At 38.6% G+C, this 27,085-nt stretch overlaps 2 protein-coding genes across 3 annotated transcripts in view; both read left to right on the forward strand.

Moving 5' to 3' along the window:
• Positions 1 to 14,800, forward strand: part of PSMD11 (proteasome 26S subunit, non-ATPase 11) — a 30,183-nt gene extending 15,383 nt beyond the window's left edge. Inside the window, exons 7-14 of the mRNA XM_058181279.1 lie at positions 3,334 to 3,478; positions 5,661 to 5,721; positions 8,416 to 8,478; positions 9,726 to 9,851; positions 11,115 to 11,150; positions 11,511 to 11,562; positions 12,340 to 12,482; positions 12,579 to 14,800. Of these exons, the coding sequence (XP_058037262.1) occupies positions 3,334 to 3,478; positions 5,661 to 5,721; positions 8,416 to 8,478; positions 9,726 to 9,851; positions 11,115 to 11,150; positions 11,511 to 11,562; positions 12,340 to 12,482 (626 nt within the window). The 3' untranslated portion in view covers positions 12,579 to 14,800. The remainder of the gene's footprint in view (positions 1 to 3,333; positions 3,479 to 5,660; positions 5,722 to 8,415; positions 8,479 to 9,725; positions 9,852 to 11,114; positions 11,151 to 11,510; positions 11,563 to 12,339; positions 12,483 to 12,578) is intronic.
• Positions 14,801 to 22,215: 7,415 nt separating this feature from the next.
• Positions 22,216 to 27,085, forward strand: part of FMNL1 (formin like 1) — a 101,941-nt gene continuing 97,071 nt past the window's right edge. For both annotated transcript variants that reach the window (XM_058183028.1, XM_058183029.1), the window contains exon 1: positions 22,216 to 22,945. In XM_058183028.1, coding sequence (XP_058039011.1) covers positions 22,790 to 22,945 — 156 coding nt within the window. In that variant the 5' untranslated portion in view covers positions 22,216 to 22,789. The remainder of the gene's footprint in view (positions 22,946 to 27,085) is intronic.

The following is a 27,085-nucleotide window of genomic DNA, read 5'->3' on the forward strand; positions in this document are numbered from 1 at the left end:
AAAAAGAAAAAAAGAGCCAATTGGATGTACTTGTTAAGGTGCTGGCCTAGAAACCAAGAAGGAGGGAGTTTTCTAAGCATGAAAGTTGACTGGATAACTTTGGGCCAGTCACTCTCCCTTGCTGTTTTACCCACCTCTTAGGCATATTCACTACCTTTAGTTTCCGTATTTTTCAGACTATAAGATGCTCCGACTATAAGATGCACTTAGCTTTTGGGGTGGGGAAAAAATTCTGCCTCTGCCTCCCAGCAATTTGCCTCCTTGTAGCAAACAGCCTGGTCAGCTTCAGCGCAGCCTGATTTACCACTAGCAGCTGATTGGTGGCTGGATCTGCCTCCTGGAATACCACCAATCAGCTGTTACAGGCTGCAGGGATCATTGGCACCGGCCATCACCACTGCCATCTATCTCTGCCTCCGCATGCCCGATTTTTGGCCTCGTGCGTCCCATTTTTGGCCGTTCCAGGTGGCAGGGATTGCCTATCACTGCTTCCTGGAACGGGCTGAAAACGGGACGCGCAGAGGCTGAAAATAGGGACACACGGAGGCGATGATAGGTGGCAGTGCTTGTGTGTGACGGTGATCCCCATAGCCTTGAACAGCTGATCAGTGGTATTCCAGGAGGCAGATCCGACCACCAATCAGCTGCTCATGCTAAATCAGGATGACCAGGCTGTTTGCTGTTTGCTGCAAGGAGCCAAATTGCTTGGGAGGTGGTGACCAAAGGGTGGGGGCTGGCAGGTGGTTGGGGCTTCAGCAACATTCACAGATATTTCCATCCACTTTTTTGGGGAGAGGGAGTGCGTCTTATAGTCCAAAAAATACAGTATATATAAAACAGGATAAAAATCTAATAAGAATATTGTAAAAACATTTATAAAACAGAATCACACTAAAGCACTCTGTCTAGGGAAAAATATAGTATGTACCATATGTTCCAAAGATTATTGAATGAAGTATGAATAGATCAGTTACAAAGTTTATTGTAGGCTGAGAATATCTGCTTTGAATGGTACAGTTAGTCCTCAAGTTACAATGGCAGTTGAGACAGAGATTGCCATTGCTAAGTAACATGATATTGTATGATTGTATTGCTAAGTGATAGCAACCATTATTAAACAAGGAACTCATGTGACCACAACTTCTGATTACTTTGATTTTGCTTGTGCGAAGCCACAGGAAACATCAGAAATTGTGATCACATGATTGTGCCTTGCTGCAATGTTATAATTTCAGGCTGTACTGTGGGAACATTTTAGTGGCTAGAATTCTGAAGGTCTGTTGTAAGTCCCCTCCTTAAAAGCCATTATAAACTTGAGCAGTTGCTGAACGAATGATGGTAACCCAAGAACTGCCTGTAATTGCTGGATTTATGGTAGCATTTTGAAAAGAATTGCTTTATTTTATATGAGTTATTTGTGCAAAATAGAAACATGACCAATACTTCGGTGATTACAAGAACAGATACGGGGTTTTTTATGTGTTTAGATGTAGTCATTAGCAACTAGGTACAGAATTAAATAGTTAGGTAATGCTCTTTTGTTAAACTTTATCTTGAATTATACATTTGAACATCTCTTGATTATTTCCTTGACATAACTTCTGTGATTTAGCAGATACTTAATATAGTTGGTGTTGGTTTGAGTCTCATTCAGTCTGCTACAGGGGTGAAATCTAAAAATTTTCCCTACTGGGAATTAAGTATGGCTTAATTGGTGGGCGTGGCTTGAGGTCAGATGACTGGGTGGGCGTGGCCAATTAAATAAATAATAAAAATAATAAAGTATACAAAACAATAAGCGGTACCAAAAACCAGCTTTCACACTTTACACACACACAACACAATGCAACACAACTGACTCACACACAATGTAAAAGCAGGAACTTCACACAGCCACAAAAAGCTCAAAAACCAACTTTCACACTTTACACACACACAACACAACTGACTCACACACACACACACATAAAATGCCACATATAGCTTTGTGAGATTTTGTGTGTTTGTGTAGTTAGAGTGAAACACTACAGAAACACCAAATCTCAGAAAGCTGCACAAATATTTTATTTTATTATTTATTTATATTTTTTAGATTGGGGTCTCCAACCTTAGTAACTTTAAGGTTGGTGGACTTCAACTCCCAGAGTTCCTCAGTCAGCAAAGCTGGCTGAGGAACTCTGGGAGTTGAAGTCCACAAGCGTTAAAATTACTAAGGTTGGAGACCCCTGTTTTAGATAAAAGCAGCTAAATTTAAAACTTCCTTAACTTTAAATTGCTGTCTAAAAAAACCCAACTCCTTTAAAAAAAAAAATTAAAGCTCCCCCCAATTACTTACCCAATTGGAGGCAGGCATATTGGGTTGCTCACCCAGGAAATGGATTGCAGGCAGACAGATTGAGTTACTAGCTGATGCAACTGATTGTAGCAGCTGAAGAAAAGCAAGGAGCAGTAATTAGGTAAGAGGGGGCGATTGGGTGGGCATGGGCGGGGGCTGTTGTAAGAGATTGTTTAAAAATGATTTTAAAAGCCTGTGATGATCAGGAAACTCATCTGGGATCGCCAGAGGAAAAAAATATTTTAAAAGGCTCCTCTGACGATCCCAGCTGAAGTTGCCTGATCGCAGCCCAGAACCTCTTAAAAGGATTGTTTTAACAACCTCTTCGGCCGAAGAGCTTGTAGATAGCATGTTTTTTAAAGGTTCTGGTGATCAGGCAACTCAGCTGGGATCGCCAGAGGAGCCTTTTAAAACCTTTTATTTTTACAATCTCTTTGGCCGAAGAGGTTGTTAAAAAAAAAAACTTTTAAAGGGTTCTGATGATCCCAGCTGAGCCGCGCAATCATCAAAGGCCTTTTTTTTTATTTTTGAAAGCCTTTTTTCGGCTGAAGAAACGATGCTTTTAAAAGTAAAAAAAACCCAAACTCTGATGATGGTGCGGCTTAGCTGCGGCAGGGGGCGGGGCCAGGGATTTTTGCTACCAGTTCTCTGAACCACCCGCTGCCATCACTACCAGATTGAGAGATCCGGGCCGAACCGGGAGCATTTCACCCCTGGTTTGCTATCAGAAAAATTGGTGAAACTTTAAATATTGGAACAAAATTATAGCTATTATTTTGCATGAATATATGAAAATGAATTTTGTGAAGATTAGAAAAAATTTAGCTATATGCATAAACTTAATTTTTGTTGCACTATCACACAACAGGATAGATTAGAAAGTTCAAGAATTTTCTGTTTGGAGAAATAAAAAGGATTTGGCAGCAGTGTTTTCCTTTATCTTGTTTCCCAAGTACCTCTGTTATATTTAGACCTCTTTTTTATTTCCCCTTTAATAGGTATTATCCATGCAGCAGAAGAAAAGGATTGGAAGACAGCATATTCTTACTTCTATGAGGCATTTGAAGGTTATGATTCTATTGACAGCCCCAAAGCCATCACTGCGTTGAAGTATATGCTGCTGTGCAAGATCATGTTAAACTCGTATGTGATTTTGTTGCATCACATAGGGAATGCAACATGTACTTGTTTCTTTTTTTTACACCTGCACAGAGGACAGTTGCTCTGATCATACCACAGGCTGCAATTTGTTAAAGACTTGTATGAATAAATTGATTTTCAAATCCTGATGGTGGCTGAAAAGATATGTACATGAAGGAGGAAAGGGAAAAAAAATTAAAAGCCAGGAAAGGGAGCAAAGAAGGGTAGAATGTTTGTCTTTATGTCCCATTTTGTTGTTATTATTTGCAAAGTCGTGACCGACCCATCGTGACCCCATGGACAACATTCCTCCAGGCCTTTCTGTCCTCTACTATCCTCTGGAGTCCATTTAAGCTTACATCTACTGCTTCAGTGACTCCATCGAGCCACCTCATTCTCTGTCATCCCATTCTTCTTTTGCCCTCAATCTTTCCCAGCATTAGGCTGTTCTCTAGTGAGTTCTTCTTTCTCATTAAGTGCCCAAGGTATTTCAGTTTCATCTTCAGGATCTGGCTTTCTAAAGAGTAGTCAAGGTTGATCTCCTCTAGGACTGACCGGTTCAATTGCCTTGCAGCCCGAGGGACTCGCAGGAGTCTTCTCCAGTTCAAAGGCCTCAATTCTTTGGCACTCAGCCTTTCTTAATGGTCCAAGTTTCACAGCCATACATTGTAACTGGGAACACCATAGCCTGACTATACACATTTTTGTTAGCAGGGTGATGTCTCTTCTTTTTAGTAAGCTGTCTAGATTTGCCATAGCTTTCCTCCCCAGGAGCAAACATCTTTTAATTTCTTGGCTGCAGTCCCCATCCACGGTGACCTTGGAGCCCAGGAAAATAAAATCTGTCACTACCTCCATTTCTTCCCCATCTATTTGCCAGGAATTGAGAAGGTTGGATGCCATGATCTTAGTTTTCTTAATGTTGAATTCCAAGCCAAATTTTGCATTCTTTCACCCACATCAAGAGGCTCTTTAGTTCCTCTTCACTTTCTGCCATTAGAGTGGTATCATCTGCATATCTGAGGTTGTTGATATTTCTCCTGGCAATCTTAACTCCAACTTTTGATTCATCTAGCCCCACCTTTCTCATGATGTGCTCTGCATATAAGTTAAATAGGCAGGGTGACAGCATACAGCCTTGCCTGACTCCTTTCCCAATTTTGAACCAATCAGTGGATCCTTGTCCAGTTCTCACTGTTGCTTCTTGACCCACATATAGGTTTCTCAAGAGACAAATAAGATGGTCTGGTACTCCCATCTCTAAGAACTTGCCACAATTTGTTATGATCCACAGAATCAAAGGCATAGTCAATGAAGCAGAAGTAGATGTTTTTCTGGAACTTCTTCGAAATCTTGCCTGTACTTCTGATAGTTCTCGATCCATATACTGCTGGAGCCTAGGTTGTAGGATTTTAAGCATAACTAGCATGTGAAATGAGTGCAGTGGTGTGATAGTTTGAATGTTCTTTGACATTGCCTTTCTTTGGAATTATATCCCATTTAGATTTCTCCGTATTGGAATTGCATTATCACTGGCAAAATATTACTTTTTTCAGCTCTGCTCTAAGAAACATAGGCATTGCTTGATAGAAGCAAACCCTTAAGAGTGAAAGGGCCACTATATTTGAACTCCTTGCCATCTAACAGAATTGAGTGTCTTATAGCATGCTTTCCTAGTCAAAATATGATTTAGTCTGGGGAGACTCTTAACCATTGAAATAGCTGGAGGATCTTGAAATATAACTTGTTTACTTTTCATTTCTGACAGCTAAGAGAAAGCAAAGGTTATCTTGGTTTTTCTTCTGCATGATGAATGGCATTTGAAAAAGGAAGCCCTAGAAACATTTTGTCCAATCCCTTATATCAGTTCTGTTATTTTGTTCTTGATATCAGAACATCTGGTTTGTAGTTTCATGTATATTTCTTGGTTTTTTTTTTATTATAACTTTGGCATTTCCAGTGGCTATAAGCAAAAGTTACTCTTTATGTCTGGAGTCAAAAACAGTGAAATAGCTGGTTTCCTTTGTTCTTGATATTTGGCATTCCCTTAAAGCACTTTAAGTATATTAATATAAAACCGATAGTAGACAGCTATTTTTCTGGAAAGCAATGATTATATGGTGAGGTACTTTTGTAGCCTGAATTCATGGACTCAATAAATCAATATCTCTATGCTTTTTTACAGACCTGAGGATGTGCAGGCATTGGTGAGTGGGAAGCTTGCATTGCGGTATGCAGGCAGACAGGTATAAAAATCCTGAACTACTATTTTTTCTTCCTGAAAAGTTTTCCAATCCTAGCTGACTCATTAAAAAAAGTTTCTTAATCCTGCTCAAAACAGTTACTTACTAATTTGTTCTACTCCCAGCAGTATTTTATGATATGTTTTTTACGCATCCTGGGTGAGCAAACTGGTCAGTTGGCATGTGCCCCCACCTGAATGCAGAAAGATGGGTCAGCAGTATTAATGATGTGATTCATCAAAATGGGGTTATGATCTTATATGTCATTAGATTACTGTCTGAGCCAATTGAACTGGAAGGCTTGGATTGTATTTGGTGTTGATGCATCAGTTTCCTTTTGTCCTCTTTCCTGGTCTGAGTCAGAGAAGTCAAGATGGATCAGATCCCGTAGAGATTGGCAAGTTTTGAGCAAATTTGACTGCTTTGGACTTGATAAAGTGTGAAGTATTTCTCTGCTTTGATGAGGGAGTTAAATTGTAGGGCTCTTGAGATTTATAAAGGCTTTCCGCATTGTTCTCAAATTCAAGAATACCAAGCCAGTGTTTTGGTGGCTGCACCCATTATTTCTAGCTTCATTGTATTCATTCTATTCTCAGTATTTCTTGCTCACAGTTCGGTCTAAAAGAATTAATTACTACTCTTTCTAAGACCTCATCTGTAACGTATTTTTGGCATTATTTTAGGAGTATTATTTCAATTTTGTCTTGACAAGAATGCTGGGATTACTGATTGCCATGGTTTTTATAATTTGGCATGCTGCCCTTGGCATTGGGCAAGATAATTTCTGCTCAGGGTAATGGATTGAATGCACTCCTTTTTTCATCCTGAAAAACGCACAGTTGATATATCTGAAAAATGCCCCTCAGTGCCCAAAACATGGAAGGAATTGTAATTGATTAAATGACAACAAAATAATTTGATATCCTGTCAAAGTTGGATATTTTGAACAGCAACAGCATTTTGAAAGATAGCGGTTAAATGCTAGAATATAGTAATAGATTTTCTAGTAAGCCAGCACCCACTATTAATTCTGTTAAAGCATAACTTTAAACAGCTTGATTCAATTGAACTATATAAAACTCTGTCTGTTTAGATTTCTTTTTTGTCTGAAGTGATGCTATATGATCTTGCTTTATTTGACTGCTATTATTAGTTGATTTTTATATATGATTTATATTATAACGTGATTTCTCCAATAGTTTCCGTTCATGACTAGTTGTGAGCTGTCCACTGCTAAGTGGCAGTCTTTTAAGCTTCTGTGGAAACTGCTAAACTATCTGTAAGTTTTGCCCAAGAGTTTCAAAAGCTGTTTTTAAGGAGTCCACATTCTTGTTTATAGATGGTTAATATTCGAAGATAAAAATTACTGTTTGTTCAGTCAGTCGGCATCATCTGGCAACAAGGTCTGTTCCAATTCCTTTTAAGGTTGTTTAACTTTCTCCTCCCTCATTGAGGATGTATGAATTGTTGCTTCAGGATGAAAGCTAAGGAAGCTTTCTGATCACCTGTTTCCTTGTTTATAAGAGGAAGACAGCTCTAGAAATGCTTGCCTTTCAAGTTCTGTTTCCAAATCCTTATTCAGATGGTCATATATATTTGAGGTCTGAATAAAGTAAGTAGATTTGTCTTGTCAGTTTTATTTACCTTTTCTTGTCCAGCATAATCATTTTGTCTTCTTGATGATTTAGGTAAAATCTGGACTTGTTCTATTGCATAGGGGAGGGGATTTTGTCTTTTATCTTGAGAGGTTAAACTGGATTAAATTCAGTATTTCAGGATACTACAACTATCTAATCTTCAAGAAATAGTTGACACTGAGTAGCAGATTTAAATAATATAAGGATTATTTATTTATTTATTTTGTCACACAGTATATATAAGCGTAAGCATGAAATACACAGTATAAGCGTGAGCATGAAATAACTATACAATATATAAGCATATATATAAGTATGAGTATGTAATAACTATATTAATTGGATATAATGAAAGAAAACAATAATTGGATATAACGAAAGAAAACAATAGGACAGGAATGATAGGCACTCTTGTGCTCTTATGCACACCCCTTACGGACCTCTTAGGAATGGGGTGAGGTCAATGGTAGACAGTTTTTGGTTGAAGCTTTGGGGATTTTGGGAAGAGACCACAGAGTCAGGTAGTGTATTCCAAGCATTAACAACTCTGTTACTGAAGTCGTATTTTCTGCAATCAAGATTGGAGCTTATTATAATGTATATATACTTTTTATCTACTTATAATGTAGATAAATTGAGAAAAACACCAAGCAAATAGATTGTTGTCCTGTTGGCTCACCAGAGCCAGTTTCCTACTTCCAGTCCTAGTTTGCATTTCGGTATTTTAACGAGTTTAGATGCCGATGGATGGATTTGAGTTGCATTTACTACTTGGATGCTTTTAGATACTTCATTATAACAACCTAAATCTCTGTTTCCATTTTGAAGTTATTTTGTCTGGATAGTGTTTTTCGAAAACATACTTGAATGCTTATGCGATTTAGCTACTGTGAGTTAAATGAGGGTAGAAGAATTAAAGCAGTCTTAATATTTTGATCAAGTATCCTTCTTGAATTACATTCTATCCAACTATATCAATTTTCCCATATGAGAACAATACAAGCAATATTACTATCTAAAGCTTCAGAAGAATGTAAGCATTGGCTCTACTGTTTTACAGACAGAAGCACTGAAATGTGTAGCTCAAGCCAGTAAGAATCGATCACTGGATGATTTCAAAAAGGTAAGCAGCTATAATGAAAATGGGTTAAATATCTTTGGATTAGGTTAATTCTTAGTCTTAGAAAAGGCACTTCTACACTGAAAAGAAAAAAAGAGAGAGATGTTTTCACTATACTCAGCTTTTGGGTCTTCAAGATACACTTGCTGAAGTCATTTGGTAATAGCCTTAGACAAGATGGACTGGGCTGATTACAAGGCCATATTTTCAGTTGTTTTAACTCAAAAGTCTGATTTCTTCAGAAGGTGCATTTTAGGTTGCAGACTTTTCTTCACTGAAAGTCAGAAAACTCAATAACTTGGATCCTGCTATTGTATGATAAGTCAAAGCATGTGACAGTGAAAATATTATGAAGATAAGCCAAAGCCAAACTAGAAAAACTGTTGGAATGTAAAGGAAAATCGTTAACTTCTGTTGCTGGGAAATAAAGTACTATGTTCAAATATTTCCTTCTTCAACTTTGAAAAAATGTCTGTCTCTGTATATTGGTATATCTTGGGAGACCGTTAAATATCTTGATTTGCACAACTAATCAGAATTTGGGCTTATTTACAAAATTAAATTTTAGTTTGATAGGGCTACTTCTGTATGAGAAGCTATTTGGATTCAAAGTGGAAATGATGCTTTTAAGAAAGTGTGGGAATGCTTGCTATCCCTCTTGAATCTCCATAAAGATACAGCAACAGATTCAGTGAGCATACCTACACTCCCTCCAAGGCACTATTTTTTTGCTTCAGATCTGAACAGAAATGCATCATTACCTAGGAATACCATATGGTTGCTGCAAGAAACGAAAAGACCAAGTGCCTAATGGATACTCATAGGTCTGTGTATTTTTAGTGAATGTTATTTTCATTAATCAGATAATAGTTTCAGTCCTATATATAATTTTAAAAGAATTACAGTTTTTAATCATATCAAATACTCTAAAACTAGCTATGAATGATCTATAGGATCCAATCTGGGTTGGTGACCAGGATCAGAGGTTTAGTCTTCCTAGCTTTTGGATTCATGCTGGAGCCCATTCTCAGGGAACTTTTCTCTACTGGAAAAAAAATACATTCCAGTAGAAAGAAGTTCCCTGAAGATGGGCCTCAGCACAAGTCCAAAAGTTTAGAAGACTAAACTTCTGGCCCTGGTTACTGACCCAGATTGAATCTGCAACATTATCCTAACTTCAGGTGACCTAGTCAGAATGGTAGTGAAATTGCCTCCTGCATTCAGTAATTATTGAACTTGATCTGCTACAGGCACTGAAAGATTATAAAATGGAACTCAGGGATGACCCCATCATCAGCACACATTTGGGCAAACTGTACGATAACTTATTGGAACAAAACCTCATCCGGGTTATTGAGCCTTTCTCCAGAGTTCAGGTAAAATAGAGCTGCCCATATGTTTCTTCCCATCAAACTGGGCATGAAAAGTTTATTTTAAAACATTGGCATTTTCACATAAAAGTAATCCAAGATTTGCTTTAAATCTTTTAAACTTCTGTCTTGTTGAACAAGTTAGAGTCTCTAATTATGTCTTATTTGGCCAATTCTGATTTGCTTTCCTTCTGCTTCTTTTGGATGGAGTACAAAACTAAACTGGGACTAAACTATTATTTTGGCCTCAAACAAAATGACAAGCTCTGATTAAAACAGGGAAGGATTTGTAAACTTAAAGCATTGATTGTGGTTTATTGTATTGGGAAAAAAATCAATCATGGTTTCTTTTCTTATATTTTATTTTTATTTATTTGATTGATTTGGGCATCGTGCTAAATTTGTATGACATAGTATTTTAGAAGAAAAGCTATGTATGCATAAATAAAATAATAAAATAATTTTGTCTAAACCAGGCCATTTTGAAATTTTCTGTACACAATTTAGGACTAGAGTAGTACAGAAGGAATTAGAGTAGAATGAATTGTGTGAGATTGTTCCAGATTTTAAACAGAAGCTTTGAATATCAGGTCAATGCATGGATTTCATTTTTTGTTCTCCATCTTTGAACTTGCTCAATCTTATCAAAAGTGAGGTCTTCAAAGTATTTCAAATGGATAGTTGATCACACAGATGATAAGATTATTTCAAGATAGGGAGATCTTTTTTTAGAGAACTCTTAATATTTTTTTTATCAGATTAATAAAAATGTAATTGCCAAAATCATCTTTTGTTTCATTATGGAGATAAACTTCTGTCAAGTGTAAATCAAAAAATCTGGAAGAGCTAACATCAAAGTTAAAATTATGTAGAGAATAAAGAAGGTAAACTTGACAGATCCATTGTAGTATCCATTTGCAAGGAGAAAGCATATATTAAGTCTACAACAAGCAGAAAATACGGGAAAGAGAGTCAGGCAAATACCTCCCTAAATTACATGAGTATAAAAAGGCAATGAGGTATAGCACAATCAAATATGTAAGACTTGTTATTATAGCCAGTCTTAATAAAAGTTGTTTTAGCTTCCTATGGAGTGGATTCTTGGCCTGGTCTATCTGGTAAGGCTGATAATTTCACACAATCAGTTGTGTGAATGCTGTGGTAGAAGCAAATAGTGTGAAGATTAACAGATTAATGACTCTATATTGACTGTTTCTATCAGAAAAACAGCACTTCCTCATTGTGGCCCCATCTTATTTTCTTTTGCAGATTGACCACATATCTAGCCTTATCAAGTTATCAAAGGTAAGACTTTAAATATATTTGCCTCTATAATGCTATTTTCAGTCATTTTTTTTGTTTCAGTGTCAGTTACAGTTGTGAAAAAAAATCACATTTTCTTCAGCAACAGAAGTGATTTAGTAAGAAATTCAATTAAATGAAAAGAAAAAAGGACTTAGTAAGCCTGAAATACTGTAACCACACACTTGTAGAAATAAGCTGTATTGCTAAGCAGATATTCATGGGTTGAACTGTAAGGATTTTGGCAACTGTTTCTTTGAAATAAGTAAGTAGTGGAAAATAATTTTTCAAGGGAAAAAAGGGAAAGCATTGTTCTAAGCAAGGAGCATTATCTCACTTGAATGTTTCCTGGTTCAATTTCAGGCAGATGTGGAAAGAAAGCTCTCTCAGATGATCCTGGACAAAAAATTCCATGGTGAGTCAATTTTCAAGAAAAGAGTTTGTTTCTGCTCTTTGTAATATTTGATGCTATTTCTTTCTGACTAAATATGATCAACAAGCATTAACTATATACCGTATTTTTTGGAGTATAAAATGCACCTTAGTTTTTGAGGAGGAAAATAAGAAAAAAACTGTTTGGCAGGTGGATCACCTCCCAGAATACCCCCAATCAGCAGTTCCCAGAGGTGAATTTTAGCAACAGGTTCCTTGGTTGTGAGCTCTGTGCTTTGCTTTTTTTTTTGCTTTTTTTTCTGTCTCTGAAACTCTGTTTCAGAAAAAACTTTTTTCTGCCCCTGAAAGCCTCTGAAGCTCTGTTTGGGGCTTTTTTCCTAAGCTCTGTGAAGCTCAGTTTGGGTTTTTTTTTCTGAAGCTCCATTTCTGATGCTTTTTTCAGCCTCTGAAACCTCCGTTTCAGAAGCTGGGCGGGGCTACATTTGGAGTATAAAACGAACCCAGATTTTCACCCTCTTTTTGGGGGGAAAAAGATGCGTCTTATACTCTGAAAAATACCGTAATATAGATTGAATTGTATTGAAGAATTCCCGCAACTTGTAGGGTTTTTCCTTTAAAAGTTATGCATTTGGAATCTATATAGTTGGAGTATAATTTTTATTTATTAAATACATAATCCAAGCTACTCCATTTTCTCTGTTCCTTTGAAAATTAAACTCTTGTCAAAATTAAACTGGAACGTTCTGTGTTGGAAATATAAGTTATCCAACAATCTTAATTGAAACTTTTCTCTCATTAGGGATTCTTGACCAAGGGGAAGGTGTCCTGATTATTTTTGATGAACCACCTGTAGACAAAACATACGAAGCTGCTCTGGAGACCATTCAGAATATGAGTAAAGTAGTGGATTCATTATACAACAAAGCCAAGAAGCTAACATAGGTGAGGGGGTTCTTACATGGTTAAAGCTGTAACAGATTTTACAGAAGGATTGTGCTATTAAGTGATATGCCTCCATCTTTTTTGTTCCCCTTGCAGAGTTGAAAACTGTTGGCTGTTTGGAGCGTTGGTGCGTGAAACCTTTGGGGGTGGGTGGAACAAAAGGCTTAGAAGATGGTGGGAGGGGGTTTGGGTTCCCCACACCCCTTTTGCTCTCCTTCTTACTCAAAAAGTTTAAGACAGCCTTTCCCAACCAGGTGGCCTCCAGATGGGTTGGAACTACAGGTTTTTGAATTCCTAATCAACATGGCCAGGGATTCTAGGGTTTGTAGTCCCAATATATTTGGAGTCCACCAGGGTAGGGAAGGCTGTTTTAAGACTTCCTCATCTGATCCATCTTGTCTATACAATTGTGTGTTCCAGTTTCCATGTAACCTGCTGAACTTTGTACTGGGATGGGGAAATAATGTTTTTTTAAAAAAAGAAATGTTTTTTTTGGGGGGGAGGGAAGCAGTGGCAGCATTCTAAATAAAAGGAGTGAGGCATATGGTACTTTTAAAAATGAATAAACTTGCTTTTAATTTTTTTGAAGGTGGCAAAGGGATAGGCCAAGATGTCTTGTAAATCACAAGAACCCAGCCACACAAAATTCCTGCATAGAAGTTATTTCTTGTGTGCATTGTGTCCAACATGATTGTCTACAGGTGTACATGCACTGGGTAATCAAGGTTGATTACTGCATCTAAGCATGTGCCCAGGTAGCAAATGTCCATGAGGGCATGTTGGTTTCCCACAAAATCCCTCCATAGCATTGTATTCTATGTAGGAATTTTGTCATCTGCAAAGAATAAAATTAGAAATTGGGAACTATATTAACTTCATGTTCAGAATTCAGGAGTCAGAGTGGCTAAGCCACATCCATCTTCACACTTATTGAAGAATCAATAAAAAAATATTACAGGCCTCTGTCATCCTTAAGTGCCCCATCTACAATTCTAAGGCCTTATCACATGGGGCCTGCTTAAAATACAGTTTTCCATAACAGTAAAAGGGCAGAAAATAGCCACTCTTGAACAGTGGTACTCAAGATTTCCTGATTCTGTACTGCATGCTTTTTTTTTAAAGGCTAGAATGTACTTGCCTTTTAATTTTGCAAGAGATGCCATTGAAAGTACAGTTGAGCTTCTGTTCCTAATTGTTGATTTCTTTAGAAAACAGTAGATGGGTTTTGACGGAAGGCTGGTTTGGGCCATCCAGAGGTATTTTTAACCTTTGTTCCATTCCCTGAGCATCAAGAATAAAGCAGCCCTTTGAGGGTGAGGGCATGGCTGCATATTATACTACCCATGTGGCTGCTATCTGAAACTGCATTCTTCTGTTACTGTGCCAGATACCTAAGGGGATTTACTGAGGAACAGATTTCCTAAAGTTTACCATACTGTCATTTCAGGAGTGAATTTCCTCATAGTCTGTTTTAAGGATCGAGTAACTAGTTGCTCCAATCCCAAATTAATCTGACTACTAGATATAATGGTGGAGCAAGTAATAATTATTGAATTTTCTGGCAGCCTGTCTGTTGCAGTGGTAGAAGGGATTCCTGCCTGCTCCATGATTACTTCCAGAAAACAATTGTTGGCCATACACATTTCATCAGGGAGAGGGGAGAACTTTTCAGAGGCAACCCTGCAGCAAGAGTAAAGCAGCCATCTAACTCCTGGTGCCCACAAATTATCTTGGATTTCAACTCCAGTAATTCCCAAGCTGGCATGGTCTGAGGAGCCTGTGGGAGGGGAGGGGGAATCCTAGAGTGAAGGAGACTGCTGTAAATGATTTGCCTCTTAAAACTGTCTCTGTTCAAATCTAGAGGAACTTTAGAGTGGTGGTTTTGTGTAGGAGAGACGGCACTCTTCACCCTGGTGTTTTGTCATTGAATAATGAAGTTATATTTAAGGTGTTGCTTGACATATGAGTAGTGTAACCTTCCACATCATTGCCCTCATCTTCCATTTTCTTTCTCTGCTTTCTCATAATTATTTTGTAAACTTGCTTCTCCTACGCCACAAATTTTTTTTGCATACGCATGATATCTCTTAACTGGCTGTATCTACCCCTTTTTTAATGCTGCTTTTTTCTTTATTTTTTTCTTTTGTGTACTTAGCATTTTTAAAGTTTCACTCTGTGTCAGCCAATTCAAATGTTCTGGGGAGAGGAGGGCTTGGGTTTTTTGTTTCTTTGGTCTTGGGGGAGGGTTTGGCACCATGAATTTCAAAATGTACAAATGGTTCACGCTAATACACACCAGGTATATCTGATGTTCAGATGGCATACAAATAAAAATATTCTTTTTCAAAAAGAAACTGTCTGTTGTCATTGCCTACAGAGGCACAAATGTTAAGCTCTTGGGAGTATCAGTGGCATGGTGACTCAGTCCCTATAATTGTTAATCTCCATAATACAAGTTACTTTAGTAAGATGGTTCTCTTTACAATTATTCATTATTAAAATCAGCCAATCAGATTATTGACTCCATCCTACTTCATGTGATCTCGCTGGGTCTTCTTGTCTGAATATCGTAGCATTTTATTGCACCTTGTCAACAATAGGACAATCTCCTGGAGAGAACCTACTGAATATCTGAATTTGTGAATAAGTGAGCATTTTGAGCTGTGAAGCCTTAAATCAGCGGTCATGTAATTGCAAGCAGCCACTTTGGGCTTCTTTATATAAGATTATATACAAATTCAGTAAATAGCTATAGGTTAGCATTTATCCTTACATTCTACCTCCCTTTGTATAGTATCTGTAAAGAATTGTTGATTGCATATAAAGTGCAATATAATTGAAGAAACTATATCAGAAGTAAGCATTAATTCTAAAACATTGTTTAGCTGAAAATAGCTAAAGGCAGGGGTGTCAAACTCAGGGTGTCATGGTGGCGTCACATGATGTATCGGGACTTTTGTCCCTTCACTAAACTGGGCATCAGCATGGCCAGTGTGTGATGTACCCAGCCTGTGGGCCACGAGTTTGACAGCCCTGGCTAAAGGGATGATGCTATCAATGTTGTGGAAAACTTAAATGGCTTCTCTAGAATTTGTCAAATGTGTAGCCTGTGGAGATGATCCAAGTGGATTATTTTTTAAAAATGGAAAGTCCTCTGAAAATTCTTTAGTTTATAGAAATTTTATAATTCTACTTACATGCTTTGTCTTTGTATATTTTGTTTCAGAAGAAAGCTTTAACACCAACCTGTAATACTTAAAAGTATTACATTTTGAGATTATTATCTCCGTCCTTTCATGTTGAGGTACTTCAGAAATGAGCTAGCTATAATGCAAATATTTATTTATAATTATAAATTAAATTTTTCTATAGCATCATAGCCTGTGCTTGCTGTCTTAATATCAGTGCCAGTTTTTCATATCAACTATGTATTAAGCTATTACAGTTGCATCTACATTCTACTACTCCACCTGAAAACATGTATCTTCTTATCTTACTGCTATAAAAATAGGAATTATCAAGGCATGTATATAAAAATAGAAGGGGAATTGCAAAAAAGCAGCTTTACTCAGAACAGCTTATGACCTGTGACGATACCTCTAACACCATCAAATATCCAGTCTGTGTATCCCAGATCCTTGGGAAACACTCAATAGGTGGACAAAAATCCAGTTTGAACATTTTGCTGACTGCAACGAACCATAATAAAAGGGATATCTACATTGATAGGCTTATATCTGGTAAGCTTCACATTTGCTTTTGAAAACTATGTGTGATATATGGTACATGTCTCCTTCAACATAAATGCAGAAACTAATGGAGAAAAAAGATGCTTGTATTGTGGGTTCCTTGCTCTCTGAGCTTCATCATTTTCTAGCAAATGTTTCATTACCAAACTAAATAATATCTTCAGCCTGAAAATGTTACCTAATTTGGTAATGAAACATCTGCAAGCAAACAATATAAGAGAGCACTAAGAACCCCATAATTCAACCCTGAGCTACAAATATTCTCTTCTATTGATGCTTATATTTGAAGTACAATTGAAGTATGTATAGAAAGAGGGCTGAATCTAATGTTGGCTCTTTTTTTCAGGAAATCTTGCCTAACCTTCCCTGTTTTCCTATATCACCTGCTTTATTGTTTCCTATTTTCATGAATAACTCTATTTTAATGAGCCCTTTGCCCAGATTTAAATCCTCAATTTAAAAGTCTTGATCTAGTGGTTAAGGCACCAGACTATCTATTTTGTTAAAACTGCGGAAAAAGTAATGTAGAACAATTTAGTATCATAATTTATGCAAGTTAAGCAAGCTTGTTTACAGCCTTTATGGGGGTCAGTTGTGTATTATTAGTTGTAATATCTGAAGATTGTATTTATTATTTATTTATATCCCATCGATTATATTTATAAATAACTCAAGGTGCCAAACATATCCAACACACCTTCCTCCTATTTTAACTAAAACAGCTGACCCTATGTCATGGTGGTTTTCATAGCTAAGACAGGACTAGAACTCACAGTCTCCCACTTTCTAGTCTGATACCTTAACTATTAGAATAAACTGGCTCCCATATATCTTGTGAGGAAGGATGAATTATTGGGGCTTCTAGTTTATCAAGATTAGAACAAACATAAAAAGAATCTTACTGAATGTAATCATTTCCTTGATAGCAAACAAGTCTCCCGCTACTATTGGAATCGGTCAATTCCAAATTATAAAGGTTTTGTTACAGCTTGCTCCTTTTAAATGTTAGCAGTGTTCAGAAATCCCCATAGGCAATTCTGTGAAGAATTCTGGAGATAAAAAAGCTTGGATAATGTGGGTTATGCTCAATGGTGGTTCTGGAGAACACTGTGCTTTGTCTTAGTAATCCATGTTGAATAGCTTTCACTTTGTATGGACTGATAATTGGACAGGATTCATGGAGAAACACATGTTTAATTGCCCTGAACATCCTGGGAGAAGTTCTTTAACATGGATCTTTCCTAGCCCTAGGAAGTATTGACAAAAAAAAAAAAGATTGAAAAGACTTGCTCAAATTTTGAATAGTGGAGCTACTGAAATACGTTTTTTTTTTTTCAAAAGTATTTTTGCAAATACACATACATATATGGTACTTTACAAAATTAAGAGATAAAAGTCCTTGTTCTAAAGGGTTCACAAGCATTGGGATGAAGCAGGGAGATAAGTGAAATAATAAAACTAAACATACCAGAATGAACACAATGAGTTGTTTTACAACTGGACGGTCTTGTTCATTAACACTTGTTAACAGTGGCTTCCTGAAACTGAAAGAAAAGTTATTTTCCTATTTTCTGTCATGTGATTCTTATCATTACATATATTAAGTAACTCGGAACCTTTCACCTATAATAAGCTACAGCAGTACAAGATAGGGATAAAAGCAATTCAGCATTCAGAAGATTGATTTGGGTTGGACTGTAATACTCTTAATATAGGAAAATTACTGCAGGAGTGAATTGGAAAGAAATACTGGCCAGTGGGAGATTAAGAACAACTGGAGAGTAATATACAGTATGTCACAGAAATGAGTACATCCCCTTACATTTTGTAATTATGTAAGTATATCTTTTCATGTGACAACACTGAAGAAATGACACTTGGCTACAATGTAAAGTAATGAGTATACAGCTTGTATAACTCTGTAAATGTGCTGTCCCCTCAAAATAACACAACACACAGCCATTAATATCTAAACTGGTAGCAACAAAAGTGAGTACACCCCTAAGTGATAATGTCCAAATGGGGCCCAAAGTGTCAATATTTTGTTACCATTATTTTCCAGCACTGCCTTAACCCTCTTGGGCATAGAGTTCACCAGAGCTTCACAGGTTGCCACTCTTCCATGCTGACATCACGGAGCTGGTGGATGTGAGACCTTGCACACCTCCACCTTCTGTTTCAGGATGCGCCACAGATGCTCAATAGGGTTTAGGTCTGGAGACATACTTAGCCAGTCCACCACCTTTACCCTCAGCTTCTTTAGCAAGGCAGTGGTCATTTTGGAGGTGTGTTTGGGGTCGTTATCAAGTTGGAATACTGCTCTGTGGCCCAGTCTCTGAAGGGAGGGGATCGTGCTTTGCTTCAGTATGTCACAGTACATGTTGGCATTCATGGTTCCCTCAATGAACTGTAGCTCCCCAGTGCCAGCAGCACTCACGCTGCTCCAGACCGTGACATTCCCACCACCATGCTTGACTGTAGGAAAGACAGACTTGTCTTTGTACTCCTCACCTGGTTGCTGCCACACACACTTGACACCATCTGAACTGAATAAGTTTATCTTGGTCTCATCGGACCACAGGACATGGTTCCAGGAATCCATGTCCTATATCTGCTTGTCTGCAGCAAACCGTTTGCAGGCTTTCTTGTGCATCATCTTTAGAAGTGGTTTCCTTCTGGGACGACAGCCCTGCAGGCCAATTTGATGCAGTGTGTGGTGTATGGTCTGAGTACTGATAGGCTGACCTCCCCTTCAACCTCTGCAGCAATGCTGGCAGCACTCATAAGTCTATTTCCCAAAGCCAATCTCTGGATATGACACTGAGCACAGGCACTCAACTTCTCTGGTCAACCATGGTGAAGCCTGTTCTGAGTGGAACCTGTCTTGTTAATCTGTCATCTGCACCTCTATAATTGTCTGGTTTTGTTCTGCAACCCAACAAGACAGACACAGACTTCAGAGGATAATTAGAACTGCAGAAAAAACAATTACTACCAACCTGCCTTCCATTGAGGACCTGTATACTGCACGAATCAAGAAGAAGGCCGTGAAAATATTTACACATACCTCACATCCAGGACATAAATGGTTTCAAGTCCTACCCTCAAAACGACGCTATAGAGCACTGCACATCAGAACAACTAGACACAAGAACAGTTTCTTCCCAAACGCCATCACTCTGCTAAACAAATAATTCCCTTAAACTATTGACTAAATCTGCACTACTAATAATCTTCCCATCGTTCCCATCACCCGTCTCCTTCCACTTATGACTGTAACTTTGTTGCTTGTATCCTTACAATTTATACTGATACTGTTTCCTGATTGCTTATTTGTAGCCTATGACTATCATTAAATGTTGCAAGTGTTATACCTTGATGAAGGTATCTTTTCTTTTATGTACACTGAGAGCATTTGCACCAAGACAAATTCCTTGTGTGTCTAACCACACTTGGCCAATTTAAAAATAAATAAATCTAAACCCCTCTATGGTCTTGGCCACCGTGCTGCAGCTCAGTTTCAGGATCTTGGCAATCTTCTTATAGCCTAGGACATTTTTATTTGAGCAACAGTTCATTTTTTCAGATCCTTAGAGAGTTCATTGCCATGAGGTGTCATGTTGAACTTCCAGTATAAGAGAGCGATAATAGCAAATTTAACATACCTACTCCCCCTTCACACCTGAAATCTTGTACCACTAATGAGCCACCTGACATCAGGGAGAGAAAACGGCTACTCAGGTCCCATTTGGACATTATTACTTAGGGGTGTACTCACTTTTCTTGCCAGCAGTTTAGACATTAATGGCTGTGTATTGCATTACTTTGAGAGGACAGCACATTTACACTATTATACAAGCTGTATACTCACTACCTTACCTTGTAGCCAAATGTCATTTCTTCGGAGTTGTCACATGAAAAGATATTTATAAAACGTGAAGGGGTGTACTGTGATATACTGTACATGTTGCACAGAATATGAACTACATATGGAAACGTATGACTAGTTTTTCCCCCCTAACTACTTGTATAAGGATTATTCTTTATATTATTCATGTTGTCTTGTATTCTTGTATGGACTGCACCAGTAGAGGCTAAACCAATTTCATTGTATACATGATGTACAATGACAATAAAGGTTTTGAAACTTGAAATAAGAAACCTTACCCACTGTGGACAATAGTAAATTAGTGTTCTGCATTATGGCTATTTATTTTTACAGCTATATATCATCTTTAACATTAGAATCTCAGTGCCAGCTACTTTGAACTAATAATGGGAGTATGATCATACTATTGAGCTTTTCAAAGATATTTGCTTAACCACTCTGAGAGCAAAAGGCTAAATTAGAAGAGCTTTCCAATTTAATAGTAGTTGCTCAGATTTCAAGAACCAAACCCAGAATCGCAAATAGCATAAATCTTGCCAAGTTTATTGTCAACAGTCTCTCCATTTTTGCTTGCCTTCCTTGGGCTGTTGTGATTTTGTTACTGCATCCATTATGATAATTCATAAACTAAATCTGCTTTAGCAGAGTTTTGTGGTGGAAGTAAAAAATTAAATATTGTAATAAAAAATCGAGAAGACTTTGCCTCTTTTAGTGTCCTCCACTTTTTTCCTGATAGGAATCTAAGCAGGGCTAATCAATAGGCAGGCTAATCAGGGCTTACTCTTATCACAAGGCTACTAGAATCTTTTAACACCCAAAGGTTTTTGGTAAAAATGTGAAGGAAGAGACCAGTTGGCTCCCATTAAAAGTTTGCTGAAGAGAGCCATTTTAACCATCTGCCACTAGAGGGAGAATTTTGGGGTCTGCTTTGGTGGAACGCGCTTCTACCATGGCTGCCCGAAGATGCTGATGTCCTTTAACGCAAATTGGTTTAGCGACGTGGGTTTATAGAAATAATGCATTTTGTTCCTCTAGCATTGCCCTTTTCTGCCTCCATTGCTGGGGAGATTAGCTGTATTAGCTTGAGGGCCCGGTGAGGCGAAGGTATCCAGCAATTTTGCGGAATGTGTCTTGAAAGAATGATGGCGCGGGCGTAGGGTACATGCACTCAGCGACGCACCGTCAAAATGACGCCTATTTCCTCCCTTCCTTCAAAAGGTGGCAAACATTTGAGGAACCTAAAGCCCCTCCATTCCTTGGCACGTGATTCTTCCCGTCGTCCTCTCCCTTTTCTAATGTTATATTAGAACACATGCACCTACATCCTAAAATGGATATAGCTGAACGTGGTATATATCCTATCTCGGGCACCCAATGCCTATTCCCTCTTCTCTTGTCCCAGGTAGGGCTCTATTATTGTCTTTCCACTCTCTGAGACAGCCTTCCTCCGCTGTGAGCCCACCATCACCACTTTTGCTGGCTGAGGATAATACGGGTTGTAGTCCAGCACATCTGGAAAGCGCCGGCTTGTATAAAGAGCCTGGCCTTCAAAACCTGCAGTCCTGGCAAAAATTCTGAAGCTCGTCCTATTTTGGAAAGGAATTAAGAATAAGCTAATAGCACTCCCCGAACGGGAATCCATGGGCTTTGAGACCCAGGGAGCTCTCCTCCCGTCTCTTGCCTCGGTTGCTATTGCTGCCCGAGACCCTCATTCCACTAGCAGGTGACTCTGCTATTTCGTCCCCCTCCTTTTTTCCCTGGCGTCTCCTTCTCCCTTCCAGGCCAAGGCTCCTGCCTTGTTGAATGGGCAAGCTGCGTCGCCCCTCTCGGCTCTTTTCCCTTGCTTTCCTCATCAACCCATCCCAGTCTTTGCAAAATCCGCGCGCTGCGGCTGCTTTCTGCCTTTCAGCCCAACTGAGACCTTCCGTGCCAATGGACGAAGCCACGGGAGGAGAGGTTTAACGTTTTTGCCCGCGACCTCTACAGAAGAGGACCTGCAGCGCAGCGGTGTAGAAAAGTTGCCGCTAGCTTATTTTCGGCGCACGAATATTCCAAGCCAAAACACCTGCATTGTGACTTCCTGTGCTCTCGCTTTCGAGCCTTCCTCTTTTGGGGGTGGAGGCGAGGGGGAAGTTAAGCTGAGCCAGCTCGTCGCTTCTCGCCTTCTCAAGAGCGACCACGCGTTGTCTCTCTCCGCCGCTTGCAGCGGATCAGGGGATGCGCCTCCTTTTTCTGAAAAAAAGTTGCGTTCGCGTGGAAACTGAGCCCATCAACTCGAATGTAGAAAAGCGCGAGGCAGCTCCTCCACCACTCCTGCCTGGTGGTGGCCCCAAAGGAGCGGAGCTCAGCGGTCACCTCATTGGGCGACGTTCCCTCTAGTCCGCCGCGGCCGTTATTTCTCCAGTTTCCGGTAACTCCAAACGCCAGAGCAAAGTCATGGACGCCACGGCGCCTTCTTGCCTTAGAAGATTTTTCCAGCACGTGTAAGGAGTTTCTGGAACACCCCCTTTTTCCCGCCTGTTTTTTATTTTTTCATTTTATGGGCGTGATTTTTCTTATAGGAGACTCTTCCTCCCCTTGAACTGTTTTCTGCTTCAGGGGAAAATCGGGGGAATTTTCTACTCGCAGCCCTTTTCCAGATTTTATTTTGTAACCTTAAAAATCTGAGAATGGGTAATGCAGCCAGCAGCATGGAAATGTCTCCAGCGAAGGAGATTAAAACCCAACCGACTGCTTCTTCGCCTTTACCCCCCAAACAGCCTGCGCCCCCCAAACTACCTATGCCTAATGCTGAAGAATTGGAAGAACGATTCGGACATGTTCTGGTAAGTCTCTCGGAAGCCTTCCTCAACCTTTACCTCCTTCTCTTTCTACCCCCGGCAAAAGCCAATTTTTAACTTCACCTTCCTTTCCCCTTCATCATTCTAGCTACTTTCTGTTGGACTGGATGTGGTGTGTGTCTTTAACATCAAACGGGTATCAAGGGCGGGGTAACCTAACGAGGGGAAGAGGTATTATGTGCAGAACAGGGTGGTTGTGAATATAGACCTTGATTGGTTAATGTAATAATGTTTGAGATTTCTGTTGGTGGGTTGTATGTTACCATTAACACTTCTTGTGTTAATCTTTGATTAAAATGGCATGAAATGCAGCTCTCCTGCTGAAAAAATGTAATGGGAATAAAATAGTGAAATGAACAGTATTCATAGACCCATATTCTGTCTTGTGAGGATTCCTATCTAAGTTAGAGGGAGGGTGTGATTATGGAGGGAGGAGAGAGAAGTGAGAAGGGCTCTGGCTCCGGGTTCATTTATCTGGAGAGGTGTGTGATCTTATGTTGCCTCCAGTTCTCCATGGAGGTTAAATCTTGCTTAATGTTTCCAGAAATATGTGTCTGTTGTAGAGTACATATTAGCTTCATGAAAAGATAGTTCTCCCCTTTTTTCTTGTTTTCTTATTTGATGTTAGTAACAACAGCCAATTGCTCACTGCCCTTTTGTAACCTTGAGTGCCTAAATGAAGTTGAACTAACATTACCCATTGCCATCACCACCCAGCTCAGGGAATAATGTCTGCCCGCCACCCACCCATCCCCGTCCCCAAAAGGGGTTACCCTATCCAAATTCTACAGAGCAGTGCTTCATCACTGAGGCTGCTATCACAAACTACACAGCTATGTTCCTTAAAACTGCTTTTGTGGTTCCTCTGGATGTCTTGAGACTTCATGGTCTCTGTCTTCCTTTGCCTTCATCATGGTGCCTGAGATTTCAAGGGAATTGTAATCCCGACACAGTGGAGAAAACTGGATTGAAAAAAGCCTGGCCATATTTGAAGGTTGTTGTTTTTTTTTCTCCTGGATTTGATATTTTCAGGTTCATGTGGGATTTTGTCTCTAAGGAGACAGCATTCTGAGCACTTAAGTTTAGATGTGACAAGACAAATCCCTGGCAAGCCACTTTAAAGACATAGAAAATAAACTCCTTTGAGAACCATGACTGAACTTTGTACTCCATAGCTTCAGGTTTTCTTTTGGTTTTTTAAAAAAAAATCCAAATACTAATATACTCTTATCCTATTAGTTTGCTTCAAAGCTTTACAAATAATCATGTGCCTGCCACCAAAAAGAAGTTTGGTTTATTTTAAGTATCCTGAAATGAAGGCTCAGCTCTCTAGTATGGACGATGTATGATCTACAGTTCTCTATTTGAAGCTGGAGTTGTGCCTCCGAGTAGTTCCTACTCTTTTGTGTGTGGCATTTTGGTTAAATTCATAGTTATGATATTACTTTTTTAGGGCCTGCTAGAAATGGTACTTACTCTATTATAATCAATAATTTAAATATTTACTGTGCCAGTTTGCTTGAACATTACTTTGAATAACAAAGATACTTTTGGAAAGAATATGCCTAGATTGAAAAAAAGATTAACTTGAAAAGCAGGTGATGAGCGTTTTTTTCACTTGTAGATGTTTAGAAATGTGTGCTCATAAATTGCTAAAAGCAGATTATGCTCCCTTATTTTAATAATTCTTGTAGAACCATAAAAAGCTTAATGTTCATTTTCATATCCATAATTACAGGTAGTCCACGACTTACAGCAGTTCATTTTGTGACCGGTCGAAGTTACTGAAAAAAATGATTTATGATCATTTTTCACACTTATGACCGTTGCAGCATCCCCATGGCCATGTGATTTACATTTGGATGCTTGAGAATGGACTCACATTTATGACGGTGGCAGTGCCCTTGAGTCATGTGGCTCCCTTTTGCGACCTTCTGACAAGCAAAGTCAATGGCGGATTCACTTAACAACCATGTTATTAATTTAAGAACTGCTGTGATTCACTTAACAAATGTGGCAAAAGTTGTAAAATGGGGCAAAACTCATTTAATATATTTCTCACTTAATAACAAAAATTAATCCTAAATTGAGGACTATCTATATTAGCAAAAACTTGTAAAACCAAAAGTAAGAGTGTAAAATGGAGAAGGCATCACTAGTTCTGGGTTTGTGTATAATAGCATAAGTTTAGACTGCAACAATTAGGAATGCAACTTTCAACCTGTTTTCTATACATAGTCAGGATTTGTACGACTCTCCTGACTTCTTTCAAAAGCTATTATCCAGGTTCTGAGAATGATTCAACTTTTGGTTGAAATTGCTGCATAGCTTGACCTACCATGTTCATGTTCCTGGAATATGTTCCTTTAAAAAATGGACATTACTTAGCAAGGAAGCTTTGAAATTTGCAGTTCAGAGACCCTCAACTTCCAGCCAAATAAGCAGAGAGGGTTTTATGTAGAGAAAAGGACTGGTTGTAAACCATCCTTTCCTGAATGTAAAAAACTGATTGGCAGAAGGTTGAAGAAGAAAAGAAAAACAAAGTTTTTCTGCAAAATTGATTGTTGAGCCAGTTAGCAAGTTAGAACACTTTGTGTAATTATGACAATTGCTCAGAAACAATCAGGTGTAACTGACAGTGAAATTAAACTTTTGACCTACGGTCGGGGCCATTTTTCTCAAAGTTTGATAATTGAGGCAATCAGTAATTACAAGCCAAACCTGTTGTTACATTGCTTCAATATTCTCCCTCAATCTTCCTCACCTCCCCATTACAGTATTTTACACACAGAATAAAAAGTTTTCAGCTTCCCTTTTTTTTGACATGAATGCCACAACACTGCCACTTACAGCATATAAAAAAAACCGATTGGGACTATAGCTCTGTGGAGATGCCCTTATATATAAACAATTCACATTTTTTAGATGCCATGAAATAAAAACAAAGCACTTTGCCCTCTACACCATTCAGAAGCATTTTTTCCTAGGCAAAAATCTGTGTATCTTAATTTGCTATCCTGCTTGCAACAGAGCAGCCTGCAAATATGTTAGGATTACAGCTTCCAGAATTTTCAGCCAATATGCTAATATGATTTCTGGAACTTACAGTCCAATGCTTCTGCAAAGCAAAAGGATAGAAATGCTAAATTAGAAAATAGTAATTGAAATACAGGGGAGCCCAATAATGGGATGTACTCTTTCCAGATATAAATCTACTCTAGCCATGATAGTCAAACATCCTGATTAATAATAATTCTTTTCACATTCATTGCCAATTCATGGGGAGAGAGGGATTGTTTTGCCATTGAACTTGTCAGCAATCTGCTTTTGAGATAGCAGTTCTCAGAACAAAATAGCCATTGGGAAAACTAGTAGTTGACTTGATTGTAGAGGGTACTTTTGTAAGTGTTGAAATTCATATTAAAATCTGTTATCACTGAAAAAAAATGCATGGTACTACATTTTGTTTAAAAGCCTGGAATTCAGAAAAGAATAGTTAAACATGGGCTTTATAGTGTACTTCCACCAACAAAATAAATCTTCACCCATAAAATACTATGGAAGAACAACAGGTGTGACATCTGAATAGCCCTAAACAATTGAGTGGTAATTACAGCACTGGGATAATAAGATAAACCTGATTACAAACCATGATTCTGATCATGTCAGGATAATGCAAAAAACACAGTAGGAAACCAAGTTATGGAAAAACTTTAGGGAATCTGGATATGTTTGGAACAAAGAGGATTGTATTTTTATGCTTTCTGAATGGATGGTGTATGCCAGGGATGTCCAAACTTGGCCCCTTGAAGAGTGGTGGACTTCAATTCCCAGAATTCCCCAGCCAGCAACTTGCTCATATTTATAGCTCATGCTGGCTGGGGAATTCTGGGAGTTGAAGTCCACCACTCTTCAAGGGGCCAAGTTTGGACACTCCTGGTGTATGCAAACCAAACTATAAGTGTAATCCAGAGAACACTGGATCAGGCCATGGCTCATTTTCCGAAGTGGCCAATTAGATAGGAATCACCCAAGAACGAGATCTACCACCTTTTCTCCTAGAAGTTGTTATTACTCAGAGATTCCCTGCTTATGTCCTTAGAAAAACCATACACGTAGCTGTTC

Source organism: Ahaetulla prasina, chromosome 4, assembly GCF_028640845.1.
Source record: "Ahaetulla prasina isolate Xishuangbanna chromosome 4, ASM2864084v1, whole genome shotgun sequence".
Classification (NCBI taxonomy): domain Eukaryota; kingdom Metazoa; phylum Chordata; class Lepidosauria; order Squamata; family Colubridae; genus Ahaetulla; species Ahaetulla prasina.